The sequence below is a fragment of the Vitis riparia genome, chromosome 11 (assembly GCF_004353265.1).
Source record: "Vitis riparia cultivar Riparia Gloire de Montpellier isolate 1030 chromosome 11, EGFV_Vit.rip_1.0, whole genome shotgun sequence".
Taxonomy (NCBI): Eukaryota; Viridiplantae; Streptophyta; class Magnoliopsida; order Vitales; family Vitaceae; genus Vitis; species Vitis riparia.
The window spans coordinates 18,912,240-18,927,071 of record NC_048441.1 but is presented as its reverse complement, the minus strand read 5'-3'; the positions used below and the strand labels follow the sequence as shown (position 1 = coordinate 18,927,071).

The window sequence follows — 14,832 nt, the reverse complement described above, 5'->3', positions numbered from 1 at the left end:
TACACTCTTGCAGGATTTTAGAGTCTAACTCAAGAAAACATTTGTCTAGTTCATCTAGAAAGAAATATTTGTGTTAATGAATAAGAGAATCCCACAATGGAAAGAACTTAGTATATATAACTCATGTAGGTATCATCGTCTTTTATTCAAAAGACTTTTATGACTTTAAAAATTATATACATGATTAAGAGAAGTTTACATATATATATATATATATATTATATGTATATGAGATGATTATAATATACTATATCAAGTAAGAAAAAAAATCATAGTACTATAAATATATGAGTTTTTATAGAGCAAATAATTTTATATATTATCATGTTTTTAAAAAATAAAAAATAGTAATAACTTCTATATTAATTTTCATATTTCTAAAAATGGATTAATTTTCATATTTAAAAATAATAATAATAATATATAAGCCTTTGCATCTTATGCATTAAAAGAAGAGCTTACCATGGAAGTCATGAAGACACAATTTAAATTGTTTTTTAAGAAGTTAAAAGCGATTTTGCTTAATTATGTCTACCTCTTTGAATTGAAGTTTTGCTTAAATATGTCTACTTTTTGGATTGATGTTTTTAAACAATAGAAGCTTCATTTTAGCTTATGGAAGAAGCTATTAACTATGACTTTAGCTCGAGGATAAAGCCAAAAACAAAAAAAATATTACTTTTTTAGAAGTCATATTTTACCATGGGCCGGACCGGCCCAAACTTACAGCCATTGGGACACGTCCACCGCAGTTAAATGAAGACCAAGGGGGGCCCAATGAGAGTGAACTCCATATACATAGATTCAAGTTTCAACACCTCCGGCGAATGAGCTCAACCCAAATCGCTCTGAATGTCAACGGAGCGGCACTCGTCGGCGACCTCCACGTCGCCGGAGGAGAACACCTTGTGAGTTTTCCTGCTCCATAAAATGTTTCTCTTCTCTCTCAATGCTTTCAATTCATTAACTTGTGTTGCAAGAAACAGATCTCTACTTGATTCGTGTTTTCAGTGTTTGTAATTGTGTTCGTCTGCTGAAGTTTCTGCTGAATTCCGAGAATCCACTTGTTCTGTTTGAAATTTTTGGTGATTCACACTCCTAATTAGCTTGCCGTTGAGTTTTGCATTTGCTAGATTGATTTCTGTGGGTTGAGTTTTGGAATTGTTCTAGTTTTTTGTGAATTTGTCTCATTTTCAACTCCGGATTTGCATTAGAAAGTTCCAAAGATTCCGAATTCAGGTTGATTTTAAATGTTAGAACTCATTTTCACTGGCTGTTCATAAGCGAAGCCTTAAATCCCAACTGGTTAGGGTTGGCTACATGAAAACCACCGTTTGTTATAGAATTTTTTTAGTGACACGTTCTATGTTTGATGACAATCATGTTCACTGTTCCTATTACTCTGTTCAACTGCTAAATTAGAATGATTCCATTACTTTTATTTTTATTGTTTTCTTTCGCATTTATGAAGGGGTTTTTATTTATTTATTTATTTATTTATTATTATTATTTTTATTTTTGCGTTTGATTTATTAATGTTGTGTTAAAAGAACTTTCACTAGTCTGTCCCGGGAAAAAAACTCAATCATATTTTTGTTGTTAGGCAATTTTTCCACTCGGCTTAGTTTAATATGATGTTTGAGCATAGAGCATTTTTTTTCTCTTAAGAAAGGTATTTTTCTCTGCCATGTCCATGTCACATTGGATTTTTGCTGGTATTTCTGATGGAAATTCATCTATGCTACTCTAGGTTTCTTGATGTACTGCATGAGGCTCCTTTATTTGGTCATCGAAAGCCTACGAGCATCATCGGGAGTGTTTTCTACTGTTTTTTATTGGCAAGTATAACTTACCTGTTGTCATATGTTGCCTGATTGGGTAAAATATGATATTTTCAGTTTGTTGGAGGGCAAGGTTCTTCCCATACTTGGATAAAATGTCAATTGCCTGATTGTTGTTCCATTGTAGGCAGGTTATGCTATTTTGGCTGTGGCAGCTCCATGGATGTTTCATCCGATAAAGAGTTTGGGCCCCTCATTGCTTTGCAGTTGTGATGTTGCTTTTTTGATGATCACAGGTTTTTCACTGAAGCTTTGCCTTTTTAAGCCTACTTATTTCTACATGTGCTTGTTTTCTTTCCACTGGTTTTATGGTTTGTGTTTGAATTAACTTCTCCATGTGATATGTTTGTTCTGTGGTTTTTCTAACAACACATTATATATTTAAACATAGGTCTAGTGACCTGTATTAGTTTCATCCTAATTTCTTATAATTTTCATTTTCGTGTGACTAAAGTCTACTCGTTGAGCATTGTTAACTTCTCTTTGTGAAAACTATGTTGCTAAAGTGTGAGTATCGAGGACCGGATCTGTACTAGTAGATGGACCATCTTACACTTAACATATAAGCTATCACTTCTCTCTTTCCATAAATTTTTTTGAGCCTCTCCAATCTATTAGCAACCCAACAGTGATAGCGAATCAGTGTTAAAAGGAAGTGATAAGGTTACCCATGCTGCCCCTAGTAAGGGTATTACTCTTCTGCAGAGAGATGTTTCTGTGTTTTATCACTGACGACATGCCAAATACTTTATTATGGTTACTATCCAAATAAGGAACTATTCCAAACACATTTTTAGAATTACAGCAAGCACCATGTATTGTTGGGAAGAGATTAATTAAAATCTCCTGCAATTGAATCAATATTCCTCATGTTCTTTCACTGAAGATAGCCCCCTTAATCAGAAATAACTAAAGATCTAATGGAAGCCTTTCAAGTCACAAAAAGAAAATTCTTGAACTTCAAAAGATATTTATCAAATGGTTCCAGGAGTCCTATGTTCCTGTTCTTGTTTTGTTTTTTGTTTTTTGTTTTTGTGTGTGTGTGTGTTTAATTCCAACTGCCATTGAAGCAAACCTCCTGAGACATTAGGCTGCTTTTTTACCCTACACCACTTAAATATCACAAGTCTCAAACTCTGGACCTTTGGTTCCAGTGTTCCACTGAGCTACATCCCAGGGGGCATCTTGTGTTCAGTTTTATTGCCACTGTTGTGTAATTCTATGGCATTTGTTGACTTATGTAAAATTAATAATATTGTTCCATTGGTAGACAGAATCATGAAGCATTTGTGTGCAATGCAATTTAGTTAATGTATCTGAATTATGAGAATGCGTTTTCTTAGCTTGTGTAATCTTCCGATGATTTTTTTCTTGTTGTTGGGTGATTGACTGCCATATACTCTTGCTCAAGACTTCAAAGGCCATCTCAACCATTGGTTCTCATGTTCCTTGTTTCTTAGCTTTTTGAATGGGTATTCTTCTGCTTAGGAAGATGAGTTTTAATGTCATACTCATTATGTTTTCAGGTGCCTTTCAACAGTATCTAGTCTACCAAGTCCAAAAGATCCGCTTGCAGGTAACATTTATTCACTTCAGAGTTAACTGTCCATTTTCCTTTTTATTTTTATTTTTATTTTTTATAATTGTGCGTTAGAAGAACATATGCATGTAGATCTCATTTTGTAACATATGGAAACTTTGGAGGCTTAGAGATGTGAAATTTGTATTATTCATGAAATTGCATACATTTCTATGTTATTTACCATATACCAGACCTTTCTTTTTTTATTTAGGCTCCATTTGGATGATGAAAGTACTAGGAAATAATCTCGAATCTCCTATTTGGTTTATCATAAAAAATACAAAGGAAAATGAAATATAATGAGAATTGTTCAAAAACTAAGACATTTTTAAATTTTTTATCCTCTATATAAAGGAGATAACAATGGAGGAGCATGATAGGAAAAGAATTAATTGAGTTTAAATTTATCCTTCCCTTTTTCCTCTTTATTTTCTTTCCCTTTTAATTTTCGTTATTCTTTCCATGATGCAAATGAGCCTTTAGTTGTTTTTTTTGGTGGCATAGAAATTGATTGGTGGTGGTCTATGCACCTATTTTAAGATACTTGAAATCAGTCTTTAACATTGTTGTGAGGATTTTATACTTTAAGCTTACTTTATCATATTGTTGTACAGTTATCTACCCATGGCAATAAACTGAAAAACACCAGAGCATAAATTATATGAGGGCAACATCAATAGAAAACAAAGAATTATAATGCATTAAACCTTTTGGGAAGTTTTGCCTATATAGTAACCGCTGTACTTAACCTGTGTCATGATAATTCTAGAAAACTTGTCACCGCTTTTTTAACCAAAAGCATGGGTTCGATTTGCAAAAACAGAGGGGCCCACCCAAATGCACACACAAAACCACTATTCTGCAAAATCACACTTGTGATAGTTGGAGTGATAAACTTATCTCTTATCAGATGAATTTGGTTAGTGTGATCCATCAATGCTTCTTCTGTACTTGTTGCTTGATCTCAAATCATATGGTTCCATGATTGATGATTTATCTAGTTGGGAAACCATGAAACCTACGTTGATTTTGTAGGGTTACTATATGTTCAGCCAGAAGTTGAAGCATATTGTTCGCCTACCTTTTGCTACTACTGCATATGGTATGTGCATACATATCCTCCTGGTGCTTTTTTTACCAAAGTCTTTTTTATGTCTGTTAGCTTTACCTTTGTTCTCATGTCTGTATGTATCTCCCAATAGAAATTCATTTTAGTTGTTTATTTGCCTTCTTGTCTTTGAGAGTAATATTCATCATTATAACTTTTTAAGTACTTTGGTAACAGGAACTGCTGCAATGCTACTTGTCATGGTGTGGAAACCACACATCAGTATTCTTTCCATCTCTACCATACTGAGGTACATATTCCACATACTTTTGTTGCTGAGCACCTTAATTCTTTGGCTAGATTGTACCTCCTCCACCAGTTCACAACTCTTTGTTGCCTTGTTTGCATTCTGGTTAACTGGTCTTGAAACTCTTTGACATTAGGCTTATTTGGTCTGATATTATAAGTAAAAGCACAGAGAAAGAAATATATTAGAAAAAGGGCACCTTAAGGCTGACCCAAAAGCATACAAGAGATGCCATAAGGCACAAACAAAAGAAGAGGGGATACAAAAATCACCAGCCCTCATCTAGAGCCCAACCAATAAAAAAAACTGAATAAAGGAAGAGGACCTTCATTTACAACCGACTTAATCCAAAGCCAAAGATTACATACAAAAGAATTTTTCAACTTATGAATCGAGAGCTCCTCATTCTCAAAAGCAATCCTATTTCTTTCCTTCCAAATCGCCCATAAAAGACACAAAGGGGCAGTCTTTCACACCTTTCTACGCTTCTTGCCCATATTAAACCCCCGCCAACCAAGAAGGGCATCTCTAACCGAAAGAGGAAGAATCCAATTTACTCCAAAAATAGCAAGTAATAACTCCCATAAAACTTTTGCCTTAGTGCAATGAATAAGGATATGATCAATAGACTTTTCTTCCACACAACAAAGAAAGCATCTGTTAGCTAAGATCCACCCCCTCTTTTTAAGTTGATCCAAAGTTAACACCTTACCCCAAGGGGCTTCCCAAGCAAAAAAAACCCACTTTGGTAGGGACACAATGACTCCAAATAATGCTACTAGGAAATTGAACAACACTTCTGGAAATTAGAGCACCATAAAGAGATTTAACTGAGAAAATCTCATCCTTAGTCTCTTTCCACAGCATTTTATCTTCCAAAAGAGGGTTAAGCCTCCTTCCACGGATTGTCAAAAGTAACCTTTCCACCTCTTCCACCTCCCAGTCATTGAAGGACCTAGAGAACCTAAGACTCCAAACCCCTTCCTCTCCCGAAGAGTCCCACAACTCCATTAACCAAGCCTCTTTGTAAGCTGCAAATGCATACAAAGAAGGAAAAGAATTACAAAGAGCAAAGTTCCTACACCAATTATCTTTCCAAAATTTCACCTTTCTACCATTCCCCATAGAAAAAACAACTTTATTTTGCAGAAAAGACCCTTCCTTCCTTATTTCCTTCCATAAACGAACTCCAAAACCCTCCCTAGCTTCTCTAGTATACCAACCTCATTCTTCCACCCCATACTTCCTACTAATGACATTCCTCCGAAGAGTCTCCCTTTCACTCGCAAAGCGCCAGTTCCACTTACATAACAGGGCCTTGTTGAGAGTAGAAAGACGTCTAACTCCCAAACCAACCTTCCTTTTGTCCAAACATATTGTATCTCACTTTACTAGATGAGGTTTCCTCTCCAAAGCACCCCCTCCCCACAAAAAAATCCCTTTGAATCTTTTCCAATCTTAAACTAACCACTCTTGGGATCCGCAATAGGGACATCAAATAGATAGGCATACTAGACAATGTGTTTCGGATTAAGGTGATCCTCCCTCCTTTAGAGATAAATTGTCTTTTCCACATGGCAAGCCTTCTCCGAAATCTCTCTTCCACCCCATCCCAAACAACAACAGACTTATGATGCGCACCCAAAGAAAGTCCCAAGTAAGAAGATGGCAACCTTCCCACTTTACAACTAGCCTCAAGAGCCAAAACTTCCAAATTCTCAACTCTCCCCACCGGCAAAATTTCACTCTTATCCAAATTGATTATCAAACCTGAAATGACTTCAAACCACATCAACAACCAGCTTAAGTAAACCATCTGATCTTGGGAAGCATCACAAAAGACTAAAGTGTCATCAGCAAACAACAAGTGAGAGACCAAAACCCCATCACCACTTCTTCCCTTTATCTTGCAGCCTGAAAGATAAACCCCCCCCCCCCTCACTGCTCTAAAGATGAGCCTACTAAGAGCCCCCATCCCTATCACAAATAAGTAGGGAGAAAGTGGATCCCCCTAACGTAGCCCCCTTGAACTGTTGAAGAATCCCGCCGGGGTGCCATTGATCAAAACAGAAAACGTTGCTGTGGAAATGCACCAAGAAATCCAACCAATCCACTTCTCTCCAAAACCCATTCTTTGCATCACAAACAACAAAAAATTCCAGTTCAAGTGATCATATGTCTTCTCTATATCCAACTTGCACAATACCCCACTCTCATTCCGTTTCAACAAAGAGTCTATTGCCTCATTGGCAATTAAGGCAGCATCAAGAATTTGTCTTCCTTCAACGAAAGCATTTTGAGCTGAAGACACCACATTTCCCACTACCTTCTTAAGTCTATTGGCTAACACTTTTGCCAACAGTTTATACAAGCCTCCCACCAAACTAATCGGTCTGAAATCTCTAAGGTCCTCTACGCTTGGATTTTTTGGGATTAGAACTAGGAAAGTGGAATTCAAACTCCTTACAAATCTGCCATGCTCATGGAACTCTTTCAAAAAGCCCATCATCTCTTCTTTCACAAAGTCCCAGCTGAATTGCCAGAAACTTAGAGAGAATCCATTTGGACCAGGAGCCTTATCCCCATTCAAATCAAAGAGAGCTGAAAAAACCTCTTCCTCTATAAATACCTCCTCCAATCTAGCTATTTCCTCAACGTCAATTCTATCAAAATTCAAACCTTCCAAAGTTGGATGCCAATCACCCGAATCTATCAACAGATCCTTGAAAGCGCTGACCACACCCCCCTTAATATCCTGCTCTTCTGTTAACCAAATTCCATTTATTTTGATCTTAGACAAACAATTTCTCCTTCTATGGGAATTGGTCATCCTGTGAAAAAAGCCCGTGTTTCTGTCACCCTCCCTCAACCACACTTCTCTTGTTTTTTGTCTCTGTTGAGAGAGAGAGAAAGAAGAAAGACTTTAATTCTCATTCATGTAATATCTACTTACAATTGAGAAATATATATATATACAAGGCTAGGAGTCCTAACTACCATACATGTGACCTATATTAACAAGGAAAGATTATACACTATAAATACATTATATTCAACACTCCCCCTCAAGCTGGAGCATATACGTCATATGCACCAAGTTTGTTACAAATATATTTAATCCTAGGACCTCTGAGAGATTTAGTGAAGATGTCAGCTAGTTGATCATTTGAATTAACAAAACTTGTAACAGCACATCCTGATGCGATCTTCTCTCTAATGAAATGATAGTCAACTTCAATATGTTTGATCCTTTCATGAAAGACTGGATTGGATGCAATATGTAATGCGGCCTGGTTATCACAGATGAGTTTCATCTGTTCATCCTTTCCAAATCTCAACTCTCGAAGAAGATGTCTCAACCATATGAGTTCATATGTTGCCAAAGCCATAGCTCGATACTCGGCTTCAGCGCTAGATCTGGCTACTACATCTTGTTTCTTACTCTTCCAAGATATTAGATTACCTCCAATAAAAACACAGTACCCTGAAGTGGAACGTCTATCTGTGGGTGAGCCAGCCCAATCTGCATCTGTGTAACCAACAACCTGAGTATGACCTCTGTTCTCGTACAACACACCTTAGCCTGGTGTACTTTTGATATATCGAAGAATGCGGATTACGGCATCCCAATGGCTATCATATGGTGACTGTAGGAATTGACTAACAACACTCACAGGAAAAGAAATGTCTGGATGAGTAATGGTGAGATAGTTCAATTTACCTACGAGCCGTCGATATCTCCCGGGGTCTCCTAAAGGCTCCCCCTGTCCTGGTACAAGTTTGACATTCGGATCCATAGGTGTGTCTACCGGTTTACAGTCTAACATACCGGTTTCTTCCAGAATGTCTAAAGCATACTTCCTTTGGGAAAGGACCATAGCAGAACTGGATTGAGCTATCTCAATTCCCAAGAAATACTTGAGTTTCCCCAAGTCTTTGGTCTGAAAGTGGGTAAAAAGATGTTGCTTTAGTTTCTGAATACCATCCTGATCACTGCTTGTAATGACGATGTCGTCCACATAAACAACCATATAAATACACTGCCCCAAAGAGTTATGATGATAGAAAACTGAATGGTCTGTTGTACTGCGAAGCATGCCAAACTCTTGAACAACAGAACTAAAACGGCCAAACCATGCTCGAGGAGATTGTTTCAAGCCATATAGAGAACGGCGTAACCTGCATACTAAACCAGACTCCCCCTAAGCAACAAAACCAGGAGGTTGCTCCATATAAACTTCCTCGGCAAGATCACCATGAAGGAAGACATTTTTAATATCCAACTGATAAAGAGGCCAAGAACACATAGCAGCCATGGAGAGAAGCAGACAGACAGAAACAATCTTGGCAACAGGAGAGAATGTGTCACCATAATCAGAACCATAAACCTGAGTATAGCCTTTAGCAACTAAGCGGGCCTTAAGGTGATCAACCTGACCATCAGGACCAACCTTAACTGCGTAGACCCAACGACAGCCAACGGTAGATTTACCAGAGGGTAAAACAACAAGATCCCAAGTGCCATTAGAGTGCAGAGCAGCCATTTCATCCACCATTGCCTGTCGCCAGCCTAGATGGGAAAGAGCTTCATGGGTGCTCTTTGGAAGAGAAACAAAGGATATAGCAGAAACAAAAGCAGAATAGGGTGAAGATAATCGGTGATAACTCAAAAAATTGTAAATAGGATGAGGATTACGAGTAGAGTGAGTACCTTTCCGAACAGCAATGGGTAAGTCATTAGGAGAAGGCAGAGCCGGGGCAGGTGAAGCCGAAGGGATAGGAATCAACAGTCTCTAAGAAATCTCCTCCATAAGAGCCCATTTCTTATAATCCCCCTTCGCTACCTTTCTGGCTTCCAGCTCCTCCATAGATAAAGAACACAATTTTTCCTGAGCATCCCAGAGAGCCACTTTGTCCAAGGCCAATCTCTTGTTCACCTCCACTTTCACAAAACATATATCACTATCTACTGGTGGGATTCCATAACATATATTTGGTATTGAGTGCATTAGTGTCATTCTATGCTGCTTTCCCAAATATATGCAATAATTACTTATAGAAATTATAATCATTCATTGAGATGGTCTTGCAAGCACTTGAACAAGCTTTTATCCAACAATTTCGCTCAACCTCTAAGATATGACATGGATTACCTCTCAACTCTTGTGAGATTATAATACTAGGTGAGTTCAAAAGAAAGAGAAGTATGCTCTTTTCTTGTGTTGGCAATCTTTGTATTAATGTTTATGCCCAGCTTTCTGTCAAATGATTCAACCTGGGAGTAGTATTGACGGTGCTTTGACATTGTTTCTCCTTTTTCCAGCCTATATTCCTCCAAAATTGAATTTTGCCTAAATATATTCCATTCTAATTTGTTCATCTAATATAATATGTGGTTCCCTTCTTCTAGATATATTCCATTCATAAAATAAAGTTAAGTTTAAAAGATAAAATCAGTTCCATTATTTTTCCAGAGTTTTGAATTATGACCTCTCAAATTTAAGATGAAGGATAATAACATTTCATTCTACTAAGAGTACATCAGTGATGATAAGGTAAAGTTTAATGAATCAACATAGTCTGGAATTCCGTACAAATTATCGGTTGATGCATAATACCATACCAATCTAGTCTTGTGTCAAAACTTGTAGAAAATGGTATTCTATTAAGAAATAAATTGACCCAAATAGTAAATTTTGATTGTTTCATTTTGATACAAATCATTGTTAACTCACAATCAAAACATAAATTATTCCTGTGTATGCACCTCCATCTGTTCCATGGTTAAATTTTGAATGTCACTTTGCCAGAATATGCATAACTGATGGTTTCCTTGCTTATCTGTCAAATCTGCAGGATTATTATGTTGGTTGAAGCAGTATGTGCAGCATCTTTTATGAGTGTTTATATTGGTAAGTTTAGGTACATACCTTGGAGATCATTAGATGGACTGGTGTGATGTCTGAGTTGGGGAATTATTACACTTTACATAAGGCATTAAACTGAATATTGCTGGAATTGGATTGTAAAGATCTATTTTGGATCTCACATTCAGTTGAAAGTATGCTTTTAATCCCATTGTCGTAATTCACCATTGATTCATGGATGAACAATGGTGTTGCCGTGTTGTGACCCTCTAGTTGCATGTGATTAGAGATCTTTTCTTTTTCTGATATATTTATTTGAATCTACACCCACAACAGCCCTTTTTTTCATGGTTGTTGATTGTATGACACTTCCAGTGACCATAGATTTGTCCAGGTTGCCTCAATAATTAGTTTTCTCATTTCAATTTTCTAATGGAGGTCATTAGTCAATAGGGTAGCTAAGCCTCCATATTGGAACATCATTCCTCCATGATAATCCGAGCTGTGCTATGGTGGATGAATTTCGTGATTGGGGTAAAAAACTCTTTGGAGATTTTTCCAGTTTGTTGCAGTACAAAATGTGACAGGCAGGATCCATTTTGAATACAATTAGGTTATGATGCAGCTAAATAATGCCTGTTCACAAGAAATATGCTGCATAAGATGCCTCAAACAATATCGAAAAATCTTGCTTCTGTGATACTAATAAGGCCAGTCTTGAGAATATTGGTGTATTACTCAAAACTAAAGCCCTAATATACTGAACATGAGCTCTAAATTTCATGTATATGGGATAGAATATAGGCTTATTGTTACTTTTTTTTGTGTCAAATCATTTGTATCTGCATCTTGGTGTTTGCAGGTTATGTGTACCAGTACAATTCCTTGAATTCTCAGCCTGATGTTTTGAAGTCATTATATTCTCCACTTCAACCATCTAGTTCTTTGGAAGGTTTGAGGTAATCATACATCCATCAATTCCTTTTTCATGCAGTCTATGTTTCAAGTTTTCTGTGGAAGGGAAATGGTTTCATGTTGCTGAAGATCACCTGTCACTCTGTGCTTCTATCAGTAACTGAGAAGAATGATTATAATGTTGAAAATCATAGTTCATTTTGTTCTGTTATAGTGTCCATTTGTGCAGGTGGCTAGTATTGAACCCATTATCTTTAAAGGCCCCACTTTTGTATTCCATCATTAGATGTTTTTTTTGTTCTTCATTATTTTTTTTAGGCAAATAAAGTGTTGTATTAATCAAGTGCAAGTGCTTAGCAAAAAATGGGGCACAACCCATGTATACAGGAAGTACAGAAAAAGCTCCTCATTGAGAAGAGATCAAACAGAAAAAACAATAAAACAACCTTAACTGATAATAATTACTGTATACAGGGGGTGCAATCCACCTCATTAGATGTTTTATTTAATCACTTTCTCTAAAAATCAGGCGTTTTTGCTTTACTGAAAATGAAAATTCTTTGCATGCATTAAGAATGCAGGAAAACTCTTCTTTCTCCTTTACATGATAGTACCATTGATTGCTGCAGGTGCAGTTTTCCATGTCTGAATGGACACAACTGCAATAGCAAAAGTCATGGTAGCAATATAAATATCCACTTGAGCCTTTGAGGAGAGCTCAAGTGGCAAGGGGTTGGGATAGGATTGTGGGACTTACAAAAGAATGAATAAATATCCACTTGAACTTTAGCTATGAGTTAGTTATCAATTTAAATTAGTGCAATATGTGATGATATATTGAGGGTTTTTTGGTGCAACAGGTATTACGAGGGTGGTCGGCTCTCTGACCAGCAAATGGCTTTGTTGCAATACCAGCGGGAAAATCTTCATTTTTTGAGTGAGGAGGTATATGATGATCAAAACATGATCAGTGGTGATTGTATAGCAATTGCATTTGATATAGCCTGTAGTTGCTTCTGGTTCTGGCTGATGCATGGAGTAGTTGCACAAAAACTGTAGCAAATGTGCTGCTCCAACTTTGTATTAAAGTAGTCCATGTAGATAAAAATTGAATGATAATATCCTTCGTAAATAATTTCAGAACCTCATCTATTCACTGCAGATTCTCCGGTTGCAAGAATGCTTAAGTAAATATGAACGGTCAAATGATGGGAGCACACCTCAGGTGATAACCAAACTGACTTTACATATATCCATTTTTAGACCTTAAGTTTTAAAACATAATGAAATCCAGTTGCATTCTGAGTAAATCCCTCAACGATTGCTCTGACATTCTGCTTGGGGAGATGTGGAAATATGTCACCAGTTCGATAAGATTTTCCCTTCAAATGTGACCAAAAAAGTACTTTTTTCCTTGGGCATTCAGAATCTTTTATTTCTAGATGAGAAGTGCTAGGGAATGTAAGCACCACAAGCACATATGTTTTTCTGTCTTGCAAGTTCCAAACTGGTGCAGTCTCTGTAGCACCATAGCCTGAAGACTAAAATTATACACCCTGTGTCTGAATTACAACTTATTTCACATATTGTTCGATCTTGTAACATAATTAGCCTTAAGTTGGTGTGGTTCTCTCTTATTAGAGAAGTTAATTAGTTATATGTGGAATAGTCAGAATAAAGGCTGCTACTGGCTCTTTTGGCAGGTTGATCTTGCCCATCTTTTAGCAGCTCGTGATCAGGAATTGCGAACAGTTTCTGCTGAGGTAAACTTGATTAAGATTGCACCATTTAGCTCATGAACCTGCTTCATGTTGACAATAAAATGCTGTTCGATTTATTCTCTTACATAATTTATTATATTTCTTTTGATTTAAATGTGTGCAATGGTCTATGGTGTTCTGAGGGAAAATTGTTCTGTGATAAAACTCCATGATCAAATAACATCGACATAAAGACCATGAGATTCAAGAACAAAGAAACCGCAAGTTGATAAATCTTTTTCTTTTTAGTGAAATGATCAAGGTATAAGATGACTAGGGTTTGTTCCGACTGCTTAATGATTGTTTTCGGACATCAAAAGATGTAATTGTATTTCTGGCTAAGCTTGATAATTACAGGTACCCAAACCTATTTCCTTTAATACAGCTTTATAAGTGTCAAGTATGTTAATAGTTGCCATCTAATGGTTAAAGCTGGTCTGAGAAAAATGATTGAATCCTATCAAGGATAGCTAGAAATCAGCATGCTGTCTTTAGGCATTAAAGTTTTAGAAGAAACTACTATTATAGCATTATACATTGTCTAATTCATATCCTTAAGTGTTGTGGTAAATTCTGAAAAATGTTTTCCATGTCGCAGATGAATCAAATACAGTCTGAGCTCAGTCTTGCTCGATCCTTGATTGCCGAGAGGGACTCTGAGATCCAGCAAGTCCGCACCACCAACAATCAGGTACCCGTATAAATTCTTAAGATCTCGACCTGTGGCACATAATCAAAGCAGCTAAAATTTGACCTCGATAAAGAAGACACCAAAGGGCTAAAAAAAAGCCTAAAAAAGGATAATGCAATTTGATTTATCTATGGCTAAACTGAAGAGGTTTTAATCCATGGGTCATGTCTACACTGATCCAAAAGTACTTAGATATACGATTCTCATCCTTGTTTGCGTGAGACCTCTTGGATAAATTTACTGTTCTTAATCTTTTTTGTACCTTTTTTTTGGTGATGATACTTGATAGTATATTGAAGAGAATGAAAGGCTGAGAGCTATACTAGGAGAATGGAGCAACCGAGCAGCCAAGGTACTAACCAACTCCAATTCTAGTTTTTTAATTGGTCACTCTTGGATTCATTTTTGCTTGTTATAAACTCATACAACCTTCATAAATGGATGGATAAAAGCTTGAGCGAGCATTGGAGGTTGAGCGGATGTCAAATCTTGAATTACAAAAGAAGATAACAACCCTGAGAAATCAACAAAATCTCTCAGGCGAACCTAGCTAGCAGCATGAAGCCTCCTGTCACAGCTTCCTAAACAAATGTATTCACTGATTCCACTGACCCCTCCGTATTGTACCTTGTCCTATTTCCTTTTCTTTTCTTGCTTGAGATGACTTAGAGGAAAAAAAGGCCACTGCCATGGGTGTAGACGGCAGTTCAATGTACATATCAGTTTATGAAGTAGCTTTCATTGTGATGAGTTTTTTTTATTAGGGTTGATCAGTGTGGCCGTCTCTATTCTTCTATTTGAACCAAGGTCTATGGAAATGA

The 14,832-nt window shown here is 36.8% G+C and overlaps 1 protein-coding gene across 2 annotated transcripts; it reads left to right on the top strand.

Annotated features, from left to right (window-relative positions):
• The first annotated feature begins 803 nt into the window (after positions 1 to 803).
• Positions 804 to 14,774, top strand: LOC117925036 (protein FIP1). 2 transcript variants are annotated; one of them, XM_034843842.1, is made up of 14 exons: positions 804 to 908; positions 1,751 to 1,838; positions 1,969 to 2,077; positions 3,368 to 3,417; positions 4,459 to 4,525; positions 4,709 to 4,781; positions 10,635 to 10,690; positions 11,508 to 11,604; positions 12,421 to 12,505; positions 12,723 to 12,785; positions 13,264 to 13,323; positions 13,919 to 14,011; positions 14,301 to 14,363; positions 14,464 to 14,774. In XM_034843842.1, the coding sequence occupies exons 1-14, from the start codon at positions 853 to 855 to the stop codon at positions 14,563 to 14,565; spliced, it is 1,062 nt and encodes a 353-aa protein (XP_034699733.1). In that variant the 5' UTR covers positions 804 to 852; the 3' UTR covers positions 14,566 to 14,774. The 2 variants fall into 2 exon arrangements, with proteins under 2 accessions (XP_034699733.1, XP_034699734.1); XM_034843843.1 differs by lacking the exon at positions 804 to 908 and having other exon boundaries at positions 1,755 to 1,838; positions 1,973 to 2,077.
• Positions 14,775 to 14,832: the final 58 nt, after the last annotated feature.

Coding starts and splice junctions, on each gene's coding strand:
- LOC117925036 (XM_034843842.1), top strand. CDS start 853: ATGTCAACGGAGCGGCACTCGTCGGCGACCTCCACGTCGCCGGAGGAG. Junction 10,691..11,507: donor TTTTATGAGTGTTTATATTG/GTAAGTTTAGGT, acceptor TGGTGTTTGCAG/GTTATGTGTACCAGTACAAT. Junction 13,324..13,918: donor TGCGAACAGTTTCTGCTGAG/GTAAACTTGATT, acceptor TCCATGTCGCAG/ATGAATCAAATACAGTCTGA.